We start from the raw sequence: 14,549 nt of genomic DNA on the forward strand, positions 1-14,549 counted from the left end.
AAACACTGTTTTCAGCTGGAAAGAAGAGAGGCTCCCTGGGAAAAAAAATATGTGCTTACTCAAAAGTGCAAATAAACCCCTCAGTATTTATTTCAAAAGGTGCCAGCAAGACTTTAAAAAGAAAGTGTGCAAAACCAGGAAAACACCAATGCCACAGTCACCTGTAACACAGTCACAAATCCTGTCATTCATAACAATATAGTTACTCATATAGGTCAATTTTTCATTAGAACTTGTTCCCTTATACCAAACACAAAAGACCTGGATAGAACTTAATGGATCTTTTCGTTTAAAAATAAAAAATGATGTTGGGACTCATGGATGTACCAGACCCAAACCCTGTTCCTCAGCACAGCTGTTCCAGCCACTGTGGTATATTCTGGAACCACTGTTTGCTACCACTCCTCTACAAAGAGGGTTATTCCAATGAACTCCTGGACATGTGCTCTTATTCCAGACTCCACTGGCCAAGCAAGTCCCGCAGCAAAGCCTGCAGAGCTCACCTTCCTCCTGCTCCCTGTTCTCCTCTCCTCCCCTGGGGTTTAGTTTCACCCTCAGGTTAATCCTGCCTGCAACCAGGACACAGGCAGGAACAAACTTAGTCACAGGCACCCACAAAGGAGGGATAACCAGCCATCCCAGCTGTCAAACCAGACCAGTTAAGGCACTAATCCAAAGGTAAATAACCCGCTGGAGGAGATCACGGAGCATTTGGGGATCCCATGAAAGCACAGGGCACCCCTTGTGCGTGGCAGCATCCTGGGAAGGTGAAAATTAGATTAGGAAGGGGACAGTGGGGTCTCTGGGTAGGACTGGATGTCTCCAACCCTCCCTGTGAGCAGCAGAACTACACAATTCTACAACCAGCTCATGTTGTGCTGTCAGAGGTGCACTTTGCTGGTTCCGTGTGCCTTAAGGGATGTGTACAGAGAAAATCCCCTCCCTTGTAAGTCAGTGCCCACGAGTTCAAACACCACCACCACCATCTGCAAACAGTGCATCCACCTCAGTGTGTGCTGTACTCATGGATATGTTGGGAGTTTATAAAGCTGCCTCCCACAGAAATTTTACAAGCCACCATGTGACGCTTCAAGCTTCAATTCTGAGGACAGAGAAAAGTTCATTTCAGAGAATGAGGCAAAGACAGCTAAAGAAAACATTTTTTTGCTAGCTAAACCCACCAACTCCTCTGAACACCAAGCTTTTCCCTCAATAATTATTGCACTGCTGGCAAACAACAGCTCTGTGAGCTGCCATATTCCTCACCCTGTCCCCATTATTTTAACAGCCTAAAAAGCAGTTTGTCTTCCTTCCCCATCCCCCCTGTATCAGCCATCCACTTAATGAAAGCAGCAAATTAGTGCTTCTAAACTCAGCCTCTGCTGCTGGGCAGGTTGCAAAGGCTCAGGACTGCAGTGAGCTCACAAATCAGTGTCAGAATTTAGGGGCCACATGCCACAAAAGCCAAACGTGTTTCCAGGAGGGCAAAGTCAGAGCCTGGCTGACACCAGATCCCTGTGCACACTACCCTCCTTTCACTGAGATAAGAACTCTGGCCCAGCCAGACTGAGCAGGGCACAGGATGAACATGTTATTATTGCCTCTTAGCCTGAGAATTACATGAAATTTTTAAAAAATTTGGCAGGTAATTTAACAAGTCTCCCGTAGTGCCTGCGAGGTAGTTAAATGCCAATAAGCAAAAACGCCTGACAGGAAAACTGAGGCACTTCAGGGTGAGGTAATTTGTCCAAAGTCACAGTCAGAATCCCTGGCAGAGCCAAAAATGCTGCACTGGCTCCTCCTGAGCTCTGAACACTGAGCCCAGCTCCCTTCAGGCTCAAATGTCAGAGGCGCTGCAGGCCACGGATATCCCAGAAGCTCTGAGGAGCCCGTCAGAGATGAAGCTGCCGCTGGCAACAGAAAAACATGGACATTGTGTAGGAAAATCCAGGCTGTAAAGGCCACGCAGACAAGGGAGGAGGGACACTGTGAAGGCATCACCCAAGCAGAGCTTCATAATCCACGTACCAGACCAGCTGGCCAGAGCTGGGGCTGACGCCCGAGATCGGCCACTTCGTCGGCTCGTGGCCCACCCTGCTCAGCAGGGTGGTGATGTCGTGCTTCCCCTTCCCCAAAACCAGGACAAACACCCGCCTGGCCCTGTTGATGAGGGGTAGGCTAAGGCTCATCCTCTGGTGAGGTTTGACAGGGCTCTCAGTCAGCACCACAGTGGGAGCCCCTTCCAGCCCGTTCTCCGAGCGGGGGAAGAGCGAGGCCGTGTGGCCGTCGGTGCCCACCCCCAGCAGCACCAGGTCGAAGCTGGCATTGGCCACCAGGGCCACGATGTCCTGGGCATACAGCTCTGTGCCTCTGTCCTCCTCCACGCAGAGCCGCCGGTTCAGGTGCACGGGCATGGGGTGGATGTTGAAGTAGGGCACCCTGACGCTCTGCAGGAGGTGGCTGTGCAGGCTGAAGAAGTTGGACTCGCTGTCGGTGAGGGGGACACAGCGCTCGTCCACCAGCCAGATGTGGGTGTGCTTCCAGGGGAAGGCGTAGTGGTGCCTTGCCAGCCGCTGGAACAGGATCACTGGGCTGGAGCCCCCTGAGAGGGCCAGGTGGAACTGCCCGGAGCGTGCCACGCTCCTGACTGCTGCCTCCTCCATGTCGGAAGCCAGCTGGGAAATCAGGTCCTCGGACCACGCCGAGACCAGGGGGCTCTGCCGGTATTTGGACTGGATTGCCTTGTAATCACTTGGCATGTGCCTGGTGGGGCTCAGCAGCTCCGCTGGCTCTGCCAGGGTGAATGCCAGTCCCCCACTCACCATCTCAAAGTCGAGGAGGTGCTGGTTCTCCACGCCCCCGGGGTAGAGGCGCAGGGGCTGGTGGGAGATGCTGTCCAGCAGCGGCGTCCAGAAGCCCCAGGAGGCCAGCAGGTTCTCCGTGGTGATGAAGAAATCCTTCCTGCCGTGGTAGATGTTGGAGATGAGGACAGAATAGGCATCTCTCTCTTTCACAGGGCTGTACACATAGTAATCAGACAGTGGTTGTCCAAAAATGTGCAGGTCCGACCGGGCCACAGCTTCTTTCCAACTGTCTTTGGGCATGACAGGCCGGAAAAGGTTCCTGCTCACAAGCACTGCAGGGGTGTTGAGGGCCCCGTGCCCGAAGTAGAAGATGATCTGCTTGGCTTTACACTGGCTGTGCCCTGCATCCCTCAGAGTCTCACTCTGAGTGCAGTAGGCCCTGTTCTTGAAGAGAACACGGGCGTAACCTACCCGTTCATCCAGAGCCTTCCCAGAGGTGAGGAGGAAAGGGACCCCTTCCCACCGCAGGCTGTCACTGCGGATCAGCACACCTGAAATGACAGGGAGTTCAGCTACCCAATCAAACCTGAACAGCAAACAGTTTTGGGGGGATCTCTATCACCTACCCATTATTCTCCTTCCTCAGGTTCCAGAAATTTTGGCAGCCACCGTGTCTCTTGCTCCACATTCAACCCTTTCCTGACTTCATTACCTAACTGCTCTCCAGTTACCCTGCTGTGCTTCCTCCCAGGCATCCCACTTGTTTAGCCTCCTTTAATCTTGTAGGAAACCAGTTTTCTGAACATGAACATAATTCAGACAGTATCTTTAATGTTCAGAAGACACAGCATGGCTAGAGGTGGCCTCATGGTTCATTCATCACAGAGAACTGCAGAGCTTTGCCCCTCAGCTGCAGAGAGCAATTCAACTTCATGAAAAGGCAAAGGAGTTTGCAGGCCACTTTTAAAAATAATGCAGAGATCTTAGAATAATGGGACTTAGCTCTTATGCCTCTCATTCACTGGATCACTAGCTGACATGACAACAGTGTTGTCTTGTTCCAGCTCCCAGTCGCGCTGCTGGATGCCTGGAGACATCCCAGTGCCAGCAGTGAGGTCCAGAGTCATGGAGCTGGTATTATCACAGAAGGACTCACATCTCCTGCTCTCCTCAGCTCCAGACTACTCCCCCCTCCAGGGCCCAGCCCAAACTCTCACCTGCAAAGGTTGGTGTCGTGCTGACGTAGTCCTGTGCCTGCTGCAGCTCCTCCTGGGCCTGGCTGGCGTACGCCTGGTACTGGCCCAGCACGGCACTGTTCTTCTCCAGGCCCCACAAGGACTGGAAGCTCTGCAGCTTGTGCTGCAAAACCTCTTCTGTCCTGCTCACATTGGCCGGGAGCTCCATGATGAGGAACATCAGGGCCTCTGTGAGGTGGTTCTGCAGCACGTCCCGGATGACCCCGTACTGCTCGTAGAAGCTGGTGCGGCCTGAGGACAAGGAGGAGGGAAGACGCATTTAAACTGATGTGGTTCTCCTGCAGCTTTGTCCTCTGCATGTGTAATGTGTGTGCCAAGAACAAAGGGAACAAGCCCTGACTGGTTTGCACCTCTTCTCCCAGCCCAACAATTAACTTGAAGCCACCAAGCTCAGAGAAGTTGTGGATATCCCGTCACTGGATGTGTTCAAGCTTTGAGCAACCTGTTCTAGTGAAACATGTCCCTGCTTATGGCAAGGGGGTTGGACTAGATGGTCTTCAAGGGGTCCTTTCAACCCAAATCATTCTATGATTCTACACTAAAATAGAGATAAAAGGTCCCCATGGGACTGCTTGTCCTCCCCAGAGCCAAACACACTCCTCTTTTTGGGTGTTTACAGAGCCTAAACCCAGGAGAAGTCATGCTGTGCTTGACAGTCCCGAGTGCACAGAGCAGAAGGCAGCTCTGCAGCCACAGCCCTGGGTCTGGCACTCCACACAACAGGCAGTTCCAAACAAAAGCTTTATCAGAGTGCTTGGAAAGTGGGGTCAGAGCAGGGACCCCAACAGCTCTACAGCTTCACACCAGCTCCCCAGAACAGCAGCAGCTGTGCCCTGGCATTGAGCACTGCTCTCCACTGCCCCTTTCCCCTGGTTTTCCCGTCCTCAGATGGCTCTGGCTGAGCCATGCCCTTGGGAGACAAAATTTCATGCTTCCCCTTTCCCTGCCTGGCTTCTCATGCAGGTGGGAGCAGGGGGAGAAGGACAATGCACTTGTGAAGAGACTCAAGCAGATGCCTTTGTGTAATCCAGCAGCAGCAGGCTGCAGACTGCATCACCCATAGGCTTCCCCTATTGATTGATACGTTTATCTCCTCTGCTCTAATCCAAAGGCACATTCATTAGTGGAATCAATGCTGCAGACTCGCTGGGAGCCAGGCTGCCAGCTGAAGCTGAACAGGGGAAAAAAGACGCCAAATGAAAAATTACAAAGTTGTTCAGAGCAGGGAGGGCACAGGGTGTAGCTGGGGCTGTGCAGAGACAACACTTCCCCCCTTTATTTCTCTGCAGTGTGTCCCTCCCTCAGAAACAGGCCCGGGTGAGGTCTGGGCTGCCAAACTGGAGATCACTCCAAGTTTGATAGAACTGTGTTACTGGTTTGTGGTGGCTCAGAGAGCGAGGAGGGAGGGAGGCAGGGAGGGAAGAAGGGAGCAGGTAAAGTGAGTGGACAAGCAGCCCTGATGTTGCAGAACTGAGGGCACCTGACGTGCCCAAAGTGCTGCGGGTGGCAGTCCAGCCCAGGGAGCTTTGTGCTGAGCACTGCAGAGCGGCTGCTGCAGCACTGCAGGGAGGGAATGCAGCCGTGTCCTTCAGCAGGAGACCCATGCTGGCAGCTCTGGGCTTGGATTTTTTCTCTCTGCAATGCTCCTTCTTACTACAAGAGAGGAAGGGAAAGAAACAGGCAGGCAAACACAGAGTGACCCGGGCACTCGGACTGACACTGATGAGCTGAGATGAGCAACATCCAGGCAAGAGATGCAAGAGCACCTTCCAAGGAACAGCACAAAGGTACACTCAGGGTGAGCTTGGTAGCTAACAGGACAGGAATACAAAAGGGTTGTTGTTGTTTCAACAACCAGAGGATGGCTGCACTAAACTGAAGTGGCCTTAGATTGCATCAATTCCAAATCTAGTGCCTTTTACCAAGAATCAGGATGGAAAGCTGGGTGCAATGTCCCCAGGGCTCTGCAGCACAAAAAGGTGGGGGATTCTGACCCTGCTCCCAGACAAACTGCGATTGGAATCTTTTCTTGGAAGCAGCAACACTACCTGGAAGTGAGTCAGTCTCTAGCACAGGAAGTGCAGGACAGTCTCCCTCTATTTCCAGAGAGCAGCATACCTTACGGGTTTTATTTCTGTACCAGCACTACCTCAAGGGCCACTTTCACATAATTAATGAACCTGCCAGTTCTCCTTCTCATTCATTCACCTTGCACACTCTGCACACTCTCCTCACCAACCTTTAGCATCCACAGTCTCCTTCAGGACAATCTCCACTCTTTCCACGTGATGTCGGTTCCAAATCGGATCCAGAAACTGTCGGTTCTGATCTCGAAAAGGCAGGATATGGGCTACAGCCTGTGAAGGGAAAAAGTCAAGGATCCCATAAAAACTCACCAGACTCCCACAGTATCTCTGGCACAACACCTCTGCCCCATCCAGCACTGGGATGTGCCAGCAGACAGGCAGCACAGCAGAGAGCAGAGTGAGTCAGAGAAGAGAAAACCAGCAAGAGAGCCTGCAGGGATGCACAGTGGGGCTGCCAGTGACTGTCCAGAGCAGACATTAAAGGTCTTTCTGAGGAATTTTGAGGTTTCATGTGAAAAAAGGCTGAACTACAAACTGCAAGGCACCCAGTTTATATCTGTCAAAGGACAAAGGGCTGAGTCAGACCATCCTGGGAGTAATGTACACTTCCAAAGTGCTGAAATGCTACATCACTAAAGCCATCTGCTCTTTTTGGGACACACAAAAAAAAAATCCAACCGAAAAACAAAACAGAAGAAATCCCCCCCTCTTAGTGGAGATGCTCTCCCTGCAGCTGGACATGCAGTAAAATCTGGCCACAGTGCCATGGCTGGAACAGGCTCCTTTCAAAATGTGACATCGCATTCCTGTGAAACAAGGATGGCATGTCCTTGGACACATTCCCGTGGGGACAACGCAGCTCCACACCCTGAGCTGTCCCTGCAGCAGGCCGGAGTGGAACACAGGGCAGGAAGAAACCTTCTCCTAAGCATCCCATAAAACTGACATCCCATCAGCTCCTTATCATATCAAATCAAAAACTGCTTCCAGAAGGCACGGCTAAGCAGAGAGGCCTGTGAGTAATGAGATGGGAGAACTGTGAGAGGGAAAGGGCGCTGGTTACTCAGCGAAATCAAACCCCCGACCTTGGTCAGAAGACCAGATAAACTCTGCATCTCTACTTCAGGCCCACACAGAGTTCAACCCTACACCCTGGCCTCCCTCTGGAGAAGGGACCCTCATCACTCCAACAGGAGAAAGCCCTGCTTTGGTCTGCACATCTCCTCTGCTCTCTAAGAGGATGGACAGCAGTACAGGACAGAAGAGGAACAGCAGAGGATTCCATGAGGCTTGGGATCACACTGAGAGGCTCTGCCTGAATTTGAGAGGGGAACAACACTCTCATTAGATGCAGAACTGACACCCAGCACTCACCCACAGCCACCAGGCCCCCCAGCCTGGCAGGGGGCTGTGCCCTGCCAGCTGCTCACCTGTTTGCCAAGGTAGTGGTCCACCCGGTACATCTCCTCCTCCTTGAAGAAGCCCGTCAGCTCTGCAGCCAACTGCTGGGCCGACTCCAGGTCATGGCCAAAGGGTTTCTCCAGCACCACCCTCAGCCAGGCCCCCGGGGGAGGCCTGCAGCTGCTGTTGATGTGGCGGGCGATCTCCGTGTAGGCGAACGGTGGCACTGAGAAGTAGAAGATCCTCCCAGCCTCCTTCAGCCCCTCCTGGCGCAGCAGGGCCTCGATCTCCCTGCTCAGAGCAGTGTAGTTCTCAGCACTACTCAGCTGGTGGTACTGGCTCAGCTTCAGGAACTGGTCCTTGAGCACAGCACACCTGTTGGGAGCCTCGTCCGGGGGGCAGGACAGCTTCTTCAGCACCTCAAACATCAGCCTCTCCCCCGGCTCCTGAGCCGTCAGTGCGGCCCCGTGGAACGTGAAGCTGTGGCCATTGCTCACTTGGTCCATGTAGAGCTGGAACAGACCCTGCCACAAGTACTTCTTGGCCAAATCACCCGTGGCTCCCAGCAGGACCACGGAGATGTGGCCCTGGGACGCCTTAGCCAGGGACTGCAAGGCTCCCACGACCAACGCTGCACACAGGACCCTTCCCAGCATCTTGGGAGAGAAGGGGTGGACCCAGGAACACTAGAAGACAAGAACAGAAAAGAAAACATGTCAATCCATGTTATAACTCTGCAAAACACAAAGGAAGGTACCTGCTTTCCCACGGCTGAAGAGCCAGGGACTTCTGCCTGCACCCTCCACCCAACAGTCTCTCCTCCCCTCTGTGATTTGGGTTCTTGAAGAGCCTCCTCATGCACACCAAGAAGTGGAAGGCAGCGTGTGCCCAAGGTCTTTGGGTAGCATGTGCATTGTTCCCACAGCTGAGTTAATGCAGGGGTGTCGGTGCCTTTAGACTGTGAAACTGGAGCCCATTTTAACACAAATTTCAGAGCTGGCTATAAAGGAACACATGTGCCTGCACACTGAACACACGTGCCTGCAGGTTAAGTCCTGCTTTCAACAGCCTCCTGTTTGGGACTTTGCTCAAATAGTGTTATTCTGCCTTGGCATGGCTTCAAGTCAATATTGTGAGAGTAGCTCAGAGGCAAACATGACCACTGGCAGTTCCAGTGCACAGGCTCCTCATTAGGACACTGTTTAATGACTCATGTGCACCAGCACCCTTGGGAACAGAGCTGAACTGGGTTCTGAGGAGCTGCTGGGAGACTGGTGTGATAAAACAACACGGGAAGAAGTTTAGCCCCTAAATTGAGTCTAGACATGAGCCAGTTTAGATGGTGCCCCATGATGGCCGTGTCTGTGGCCAGGGGAGAACGTGGGGTTTGTGTTCTGCCTCCCTCAACCTCCCATCACTGAAGAACAGGTCAGCACCTTCTCCACTCAGCCCCCATTCAAACCCCTGCAGACAGGGACAGCTGGAATCCCTGACCAAAAAGCCCCTTTGCTCACTCTTACTTATTCAAAATAAAGCTGCTTTTAAGAGAAAAGAAACATTTAGTTCTTATACCTAGAAACATGGCAATGGAAACTTTACATCTCCTGAGAGATAATGTGGAACGAGTGACTAAACCACTGTGCAGTTCTCATTCCATCAGATGTCATTTCAGAAGCTCTTATGGATATCTCACTCCCTTAGTTTCACTTTCTGTTTAGTTGGAGCAAAGCCTTCAGAGCACACGAGATAATTAACTTCTTTAAAAACTTTTGGTTCTGGTCAATAAATATATATCTTTTAATTTTACCTGTATAGGAAAACCGGCCATACTTTGACAGTAAGAGGCTTTTTTGTTCTGGTGCAGTTGCAGTCTCACTAGGCTTTGCACTGGGGAAGGATTACACCATTTTAAAATGGCAGTTTCATGACCACACCACTGAGAAATGGATCTTGGGTGTGAGAATGAACCTTCTGCAGGCAGATATGACTCTGAAAAGTGTCTCCTCAGATTCACACATTCACAGTCAGCAAGAAAAACATCCCTGGCTCCATTGCTCCAGTTACAGCTGTACAGATGCCCCAGAACCAAAAGCTCTTTGCTTTTATCTGCCCAGGCTCACTCAGGAGCAAAAGGCCTGGTCCTTGCTCCCCCTGAATGGCAGAGGGATGAAGCACAGATGTTTGAGCTCTTCACTGGTTTTCCCCATGGAAAGCTCCCAGAAAATCCACTATTTCATCACTGAATCAACACAGGATCCAAAGCACCTAAAGGACCTAAATTAGCTAAAGGATTAGCTAAAGGATAACTAAATAATAACAAGGAACATCTGAACATCTCTCTCTGTCTGCAGCTTGAACTGGTCTGTATAAATCTTGTGTTTCTCTCCCCAGCAGACTCACCTGTAACACAGGAGCTTCAGAGACCACAGTGGCAAGAGGAGCTGGAAATGTGTCTTCTCCCCAGTGCAGATCTCTGTCCTGCAGGGACTGGTGTGTGGCAGAGTCTCTGACCAGTGGCTGGGTGAGCAAGAGAGATAAGGCAGGTTGCTCCCTTTCTGGTAAATGGGAGGAAAGACCTGATTACAGCAGAGAAAAAATGAATTGTGCCTGAGCCAGCAACATCACAGCACACCCCAGCTCTCAGCCCATCCACTCTGGCTGGGCCAAACCTCCTGGATGCTGTTTGTGAGCTGGCAAAACATGGGCTCATGTGGCAATTCCTGCTCCCAGAGTGTCTTCCTGACTCCTCACCCTTGCACCTGAGCTCAGCTGGGTGCTGCAGGTCTCCAACTGACCCCAGTGACCCTTTCTGGGAACAATCCTCCAGTCCAACTCTCAGAAGGAACAGTCCCAACACCACAACCCTGTGGCAGTGGGAAAGGGGCATCTTAGTGAGCCCTCCTAGGAGAGCAGGACAGCTCTTGTGCAGTGCTGAGTTTTCTGGGCACCCCGGCTTCTCTCTCAGTTTGCATAAAAATTCCTTTGGCTTTTCCTTCCCTGCTTCCTGCATGGAAACAGGGCAGCTGAGCATCACTTTTGCTGACAACTGCAGCCCACTGTGCAAGGAAACAGCCTCAGTGATGCCCACAGGCACATCAGTCCCTCAGGAGACAGCCCAGTAGCCACTGCTCTCCTCAGAGAGCTTCAACAAGGTACACTGGGGGCTGTAAATTTGACTCATATCAGCTCTCCCCAGCCTCCCCTACTTCCCTCCCTTCTCCCTGTGCTCTTTAAGCCCCATGAACTCACTTGAGGAATCCAGCAAACAGCGCTGGCAGTTGCAGAGAGGCAGAAATGTGGCTCCTAAGGTTTTGCCTGCAGCCTAAATAACTATTTGGTTTTCCTTCCCCTGCTGTGGGGTTACAATTCAGGTGGCAACGTTTCTCAGGGCAGTGGGGCAGTATTTACACTTGTTTGAGCAACCTTTGTTCCAGGAAGCAGGGGCATGTGACACAGTGCCCATTGCACCCTGGCAGGCTGCAGTCCCTGAGATGCTGCACGAGACCTCAGGAGGTCCCACCGTGGAGTGGGAAGGGTTTGGGTGGGTCAGGCTTTTCCAAAGGGCAGGAGTGAATTAGCCAAGTTACTTCCCGGCAGATTCAGTCACATGTCCTTCCAAGCCAACTGAAAGCCAGTTTCACAACACTCCCAATTGCAAAATATCGAGCTACGCTGCCCAGAAAAAGCACAGCAAACCCAGCAATGTTTGTTTACTGCTTTCATATCAGCTAATCACCACTGTTCACATTAAAAAATAATACTCAAAAAATCCCCCCCGCTGGCCAGAACAAAAAGTTGCTCAGTCAGGCTTCAGGAAAAGACTCCTGGGCCTTATCCATATAAAACATGTGGGAGCTTAACCCAGCAGTTAGACTGTGCATTCCCTCCAGTTTGACAGGAGCTCGGTTCAGATCTTGTACAGGGAAAAAAAAAAGAAAAAGATGTTTTGTTACTGTTGCATCCCCACTGAAAAATAATTAACAGATGCAGAGCCAAAAGAGCTGGACTTTGATGATCCTTTTGGGTCCCTTCCGACTCAGGGAAGGTGGTTCTATGATACAAGCAGTGTGGTTGGGCTCCTAAAAGGCCATGCACAGGTAACACACGAAGGAAAGAGTTATGGGGATACTTTGAGAATCAGGAAAACCATATTGGCCTTCTGTATATTCCAACGTTAGAGCAGGAATGGCCTCACCATCAGCTCCTGGAAAGGTCAGAGGCTTAACGTGGAGACTCACATTAAAAGCAAGCCGGGCGATGCAGGGATTAGTGTTTGGCCCTTCTGGTTCTGGCACAGCCCCACTCCAGGTGCCCTGGTCCCAGCACCGGGACGGCAGCTCAGCGTCCGGAGCCCTGGAAAAGCAGGACAGGGTTACGGTGACAAAATGCGCTGGGACCCGAGGGGTGAGCTCACCTGTGACAGGTGCGTGTCACATCCCCCCGCACCTCCCGCCGGAGCTTCCCCGGGACACGCAGGGATCGGCAGGGCCAGCGGGAGCCGGGACGGGCTGAGCGCGGCGGGGACGCGGGTCCCGCGGGTGCGGGGGCAGGAGAACCTGCGGTACCCACGCGGGGCGGGGACGGACCGGGGGTCCCGCAAACACCTCTGCCCGCCGGGGAACCCCGGGGACGGGACGGGGGTCGGCGGGGACCGGGAGCATCCCCGCATCCCCCTATCCCTGCATCCCTCCATCTCTCCATCCCCGCATCTCTCCCTCCCTCCCGCGGCCATGCGCGGCTCTCCGGCCGCCCACGCGGTGCCGGAGCGGGGCGATGCCGCTGCCCGGTGGCACAGGGCAGCGCAGAGAGCCGGGGCCAGCCCGTCCGTGCCGGGGGTCCCACCCCCGTCCCGCCCCCGGCGCCCCCCGACCCCCGGCCCGGCCCCGCTCACCTCCCGCCCACCCGCGCCGCGCCGGCGGGCCCGACACACAGCGCCCCGCCCGCCCGCCGCGCGCTCCGCCCACCCGCCGCACAGTCTTGTGGTTGGCGTCGGGTCTCGCTGCGCGGCGCCGCGCGAGAGGGGGGAAAAAATCGCGGCGTTAACAGGGGGCTCTGGGGGCGCGGCCCCCGCTCGGGTGGGACACGAACACCCTCGGCCAGACCCTGCTGGGCACTGGGCACTGGGCATCGCACCCTTTCCCGCCTGGGCACTGCGTCAGGCGTGTCCCTATGGGGCGGGGTGGGGGGGTGCGTTCGCTTGTAGTTCCCGTTCTGGCTGGAGATGCTCTCGCTGCACCATCGGACCAAAGCCTTGACCAAAGGCAGAAGGTGTGGCAGGAGTTTTGGTAACCTCCAAGGGCAGGTTGGATGGCGAATTGAGCAACCTGGGCTAGTGGAAGGTGTCCCTGCCCATGGCAGGGTGTTGGAAGCTGAACTTTAAGGTCCCTTCCAGCCCAAACCATCCTTAATTCTATGATTAATTCTAAAAGAAAAAGTATCTCTTTTCCCCAGTTGCATTGGCTGTCTAATTTATATATATGTATATGTCTAATTTTATATATATATACAAGTAGGTATATTTGTCTACAGACCTTGCACTGCTATATATATGTCTAATTTTATATATATATTAATATATACACACACACAGTAGGTATATTTGTCTACAGACCTTGCACTGCTTTGTGTCCTGAAATGACTGTGGCCCCAGCACACCCCCTCCTCACCTCACATGTGCCCCCACAACTCCAGTCCTGTGTTTTCTGAACAACAGAAGTACCTTGTGACCCTCCTGGTGTGCAATTCAGCTCAGCCTGACACTGCTTTTAGACACATCAGGTTTTGGGGAGGCAGGTGGAGTGATGAGAGGAAGAGAGAAGAGAAGCAAAGGAAAAGAAGTGTCTTTGCAAACGTGTATGGCAACAGCAGGGAGTTGTGAAGCAGACTTAGACTGCTAAACAGCTACAACTGCATCCCATAATACATGGCATTACATTATATGGCAAGACTACACACCATTCCTGTTGTCTTTGTCACTCAAAAGGTCTCAAATTATTTTACACAAGCAGAGACACTTTACCACCACTACTTTACAGGTGGGGAAAGGGAGTCAGTCACACTGGCAGAACTGAGCACAGAATTGGGGTACCTCGCTGCTCAGGCTGGTAACCTAGAAATGAAATCATACATAAGGCAAGCCTTGCATTATATTTGTGACATAGATAGATAGATAGATAGATAGATAGATAGATAGATAGATAGATATAGATATAGATAGATATATATAGATATTTTGAGCAATCTGGTCTAGTGGAAGCTCTGTGTGTCCAGGGCACGGGGGTGGAATAAGATGATCTTTAAGGTCCCTTCCAACCCAAGCCATTCTATGGTTCTATGATATAACTTTGAATCATATTTACTGTATCATTCCTTTATTCCATACCCTGCTCTGGAGGTTATTGCACCAGCCTGCTCTCACAAAGACCCTGTAAGGGTGCCAGAGTGACACGGTGTCAGCACCCAGGTTTGTCTGCAAGGATGTGGATCCAAATTTGGGAGGAGGGAGACTGCAGTGTGCCCTGCCTCGCATTGCACAGCGCTTTGTGATTCCAACCATGTTGCTAATGCAGCTCCGGGCTGGGTGAGGCTCAGTGCCTGCGATTCTGAACGGCTCCAGTCCCGAAACCCAGCACAGGGCACATCACAAAGGGTGGAATGTAGCAAATTAGCCTTGCTGAGGGGGTAAATAACTCATCTGAAAGAGCCAGCTGGACAAACAATCCAGGAAAGATCTCCCTTCCCTGCTCCCTGTGATGTTACTACACAGTACATTTAGCAAGGAGCTTGGGGGGGAAGCAGTGCTACATCCCACAGCTCTGGGTTTAACCCGTTAGCACCCTGATGGCAAAGCTTGCTGAGCTCTCACAAGTTAATCTGGGTCTGTTTGGGTACATGGGAGTCCCCTTCTGCAATTTGTGTTCTGTTCTGGGAGGAAAAGGGGAGTTTGCCACCTACTTTAGCAGAAATCATTAAAGTGCAAGTCTCCCTGCTGCATATTTCTA

The 14,549-nt window shown here is 52.3% G+C and overlaps 1 protein-coding gene across 4 annotated transcripts; it reads right to left on the reverse strand.

Annotated features, from left to right (window-relative positions):
* Nucleotides 1–287: 287 nt before the first annotated feature.
* Nucleotides 288–12,459, reverse strand: H6PD (hexose-6-phosphate dehydrogenase/glucose 1-dehydrogenase). 4 transcript variants are annotated; one of them, XM_032709177.1, is made up of 8 exons: nucleotides 12,440–12,459; nucleotides 11,787–11,901; nucleotides 10,300–10,552; nucleotides 9,949–10,103; nucleotides 7,578–8,234; nucleotides 6,300–6,417; nucleotides 4,022–4,291; nucleotides 288–3,355 (listed from the first exon to the last, which is right to left on the reverse strand). In XM_032709177.1, the coding sequence occupies exons 3-8, from the start codon at nucleotides 10,433–10,435 to the stop codon at nucleotides 1,998–2,000; spliced, it is 2,694 nt and encodes an 897-aa protein (XP_032565068.1). In that variant the 5' UTR covers nucleotides 10,436–10,552; nucleotides 11,787–11,901; nucleotides 12,440–12,459; the 3' UTR covers nucleotides 288–1,997. The 4 variants fall into 4 exon arrangements, with proteins under 4 accessions (XP_032565068.1, XP_032565070.1, XP_032565071.1 ...); XM_032709179.1 differs by lacking the exons at nucleotides 10,300–10,552; nucleotides 12,440–12,459 and adding an exon at nucleotides 10,798–10,863 and having other exon boundaries at nucleotides 11,787–12,259; XM_032709180.1 differs by lacking the exons at nucleotides 10,300–10,552; nucleotides 12,440–12,459 and having other exon boundaries at nucleotides 9,949–10,065; nucleotides 11,787–12,259.
* Between the last annotated feature and the right edge of the window lie 2,090 nt (nucleotides 12,460–14,549).

This window comes from Chiroxiphia lanceolata, chromosome 22 (assembly GCF_009829145.1).
Source record: "Chiroxiphia lanceolata isolate bChiLan1 chromosome 22, bChiLan1.pri, whole genome shotgun sequence".
Taxonomy (NCBI): domain Eukaryota; kingdom Metazoa; phylum Chordata; class Aves; order Passeriformes; family Pipridae; genus Chiroxiphia; species Chiroxiphia lanceolata.

Bases quoted from the DNA above. Each gene is read 5' to 3' on its own strand.
- H6PD (XM_032709177.1), bottom strand. From the start codon at position 10,435: ATGCCCCTTTCCCACTGCCACAGGGTTGTGGTGTTGGGACTGTTCCTT. The intron at 10,104-10,299 runs GTGAGGAGTCAG...CCCATTTACCAG, and splicing joins AGCTGAGCTCAGGTGCAAGG to AAAGGGAGCAACCTGCCTTA. The intron at 4,292-6,299 runs GTTGGTGAGGAG...CCTTGTCCTCAG, and splicing joins GGAGACTGTGGATGCTAAAG to GCCGCACCAGCTTCTACGAG.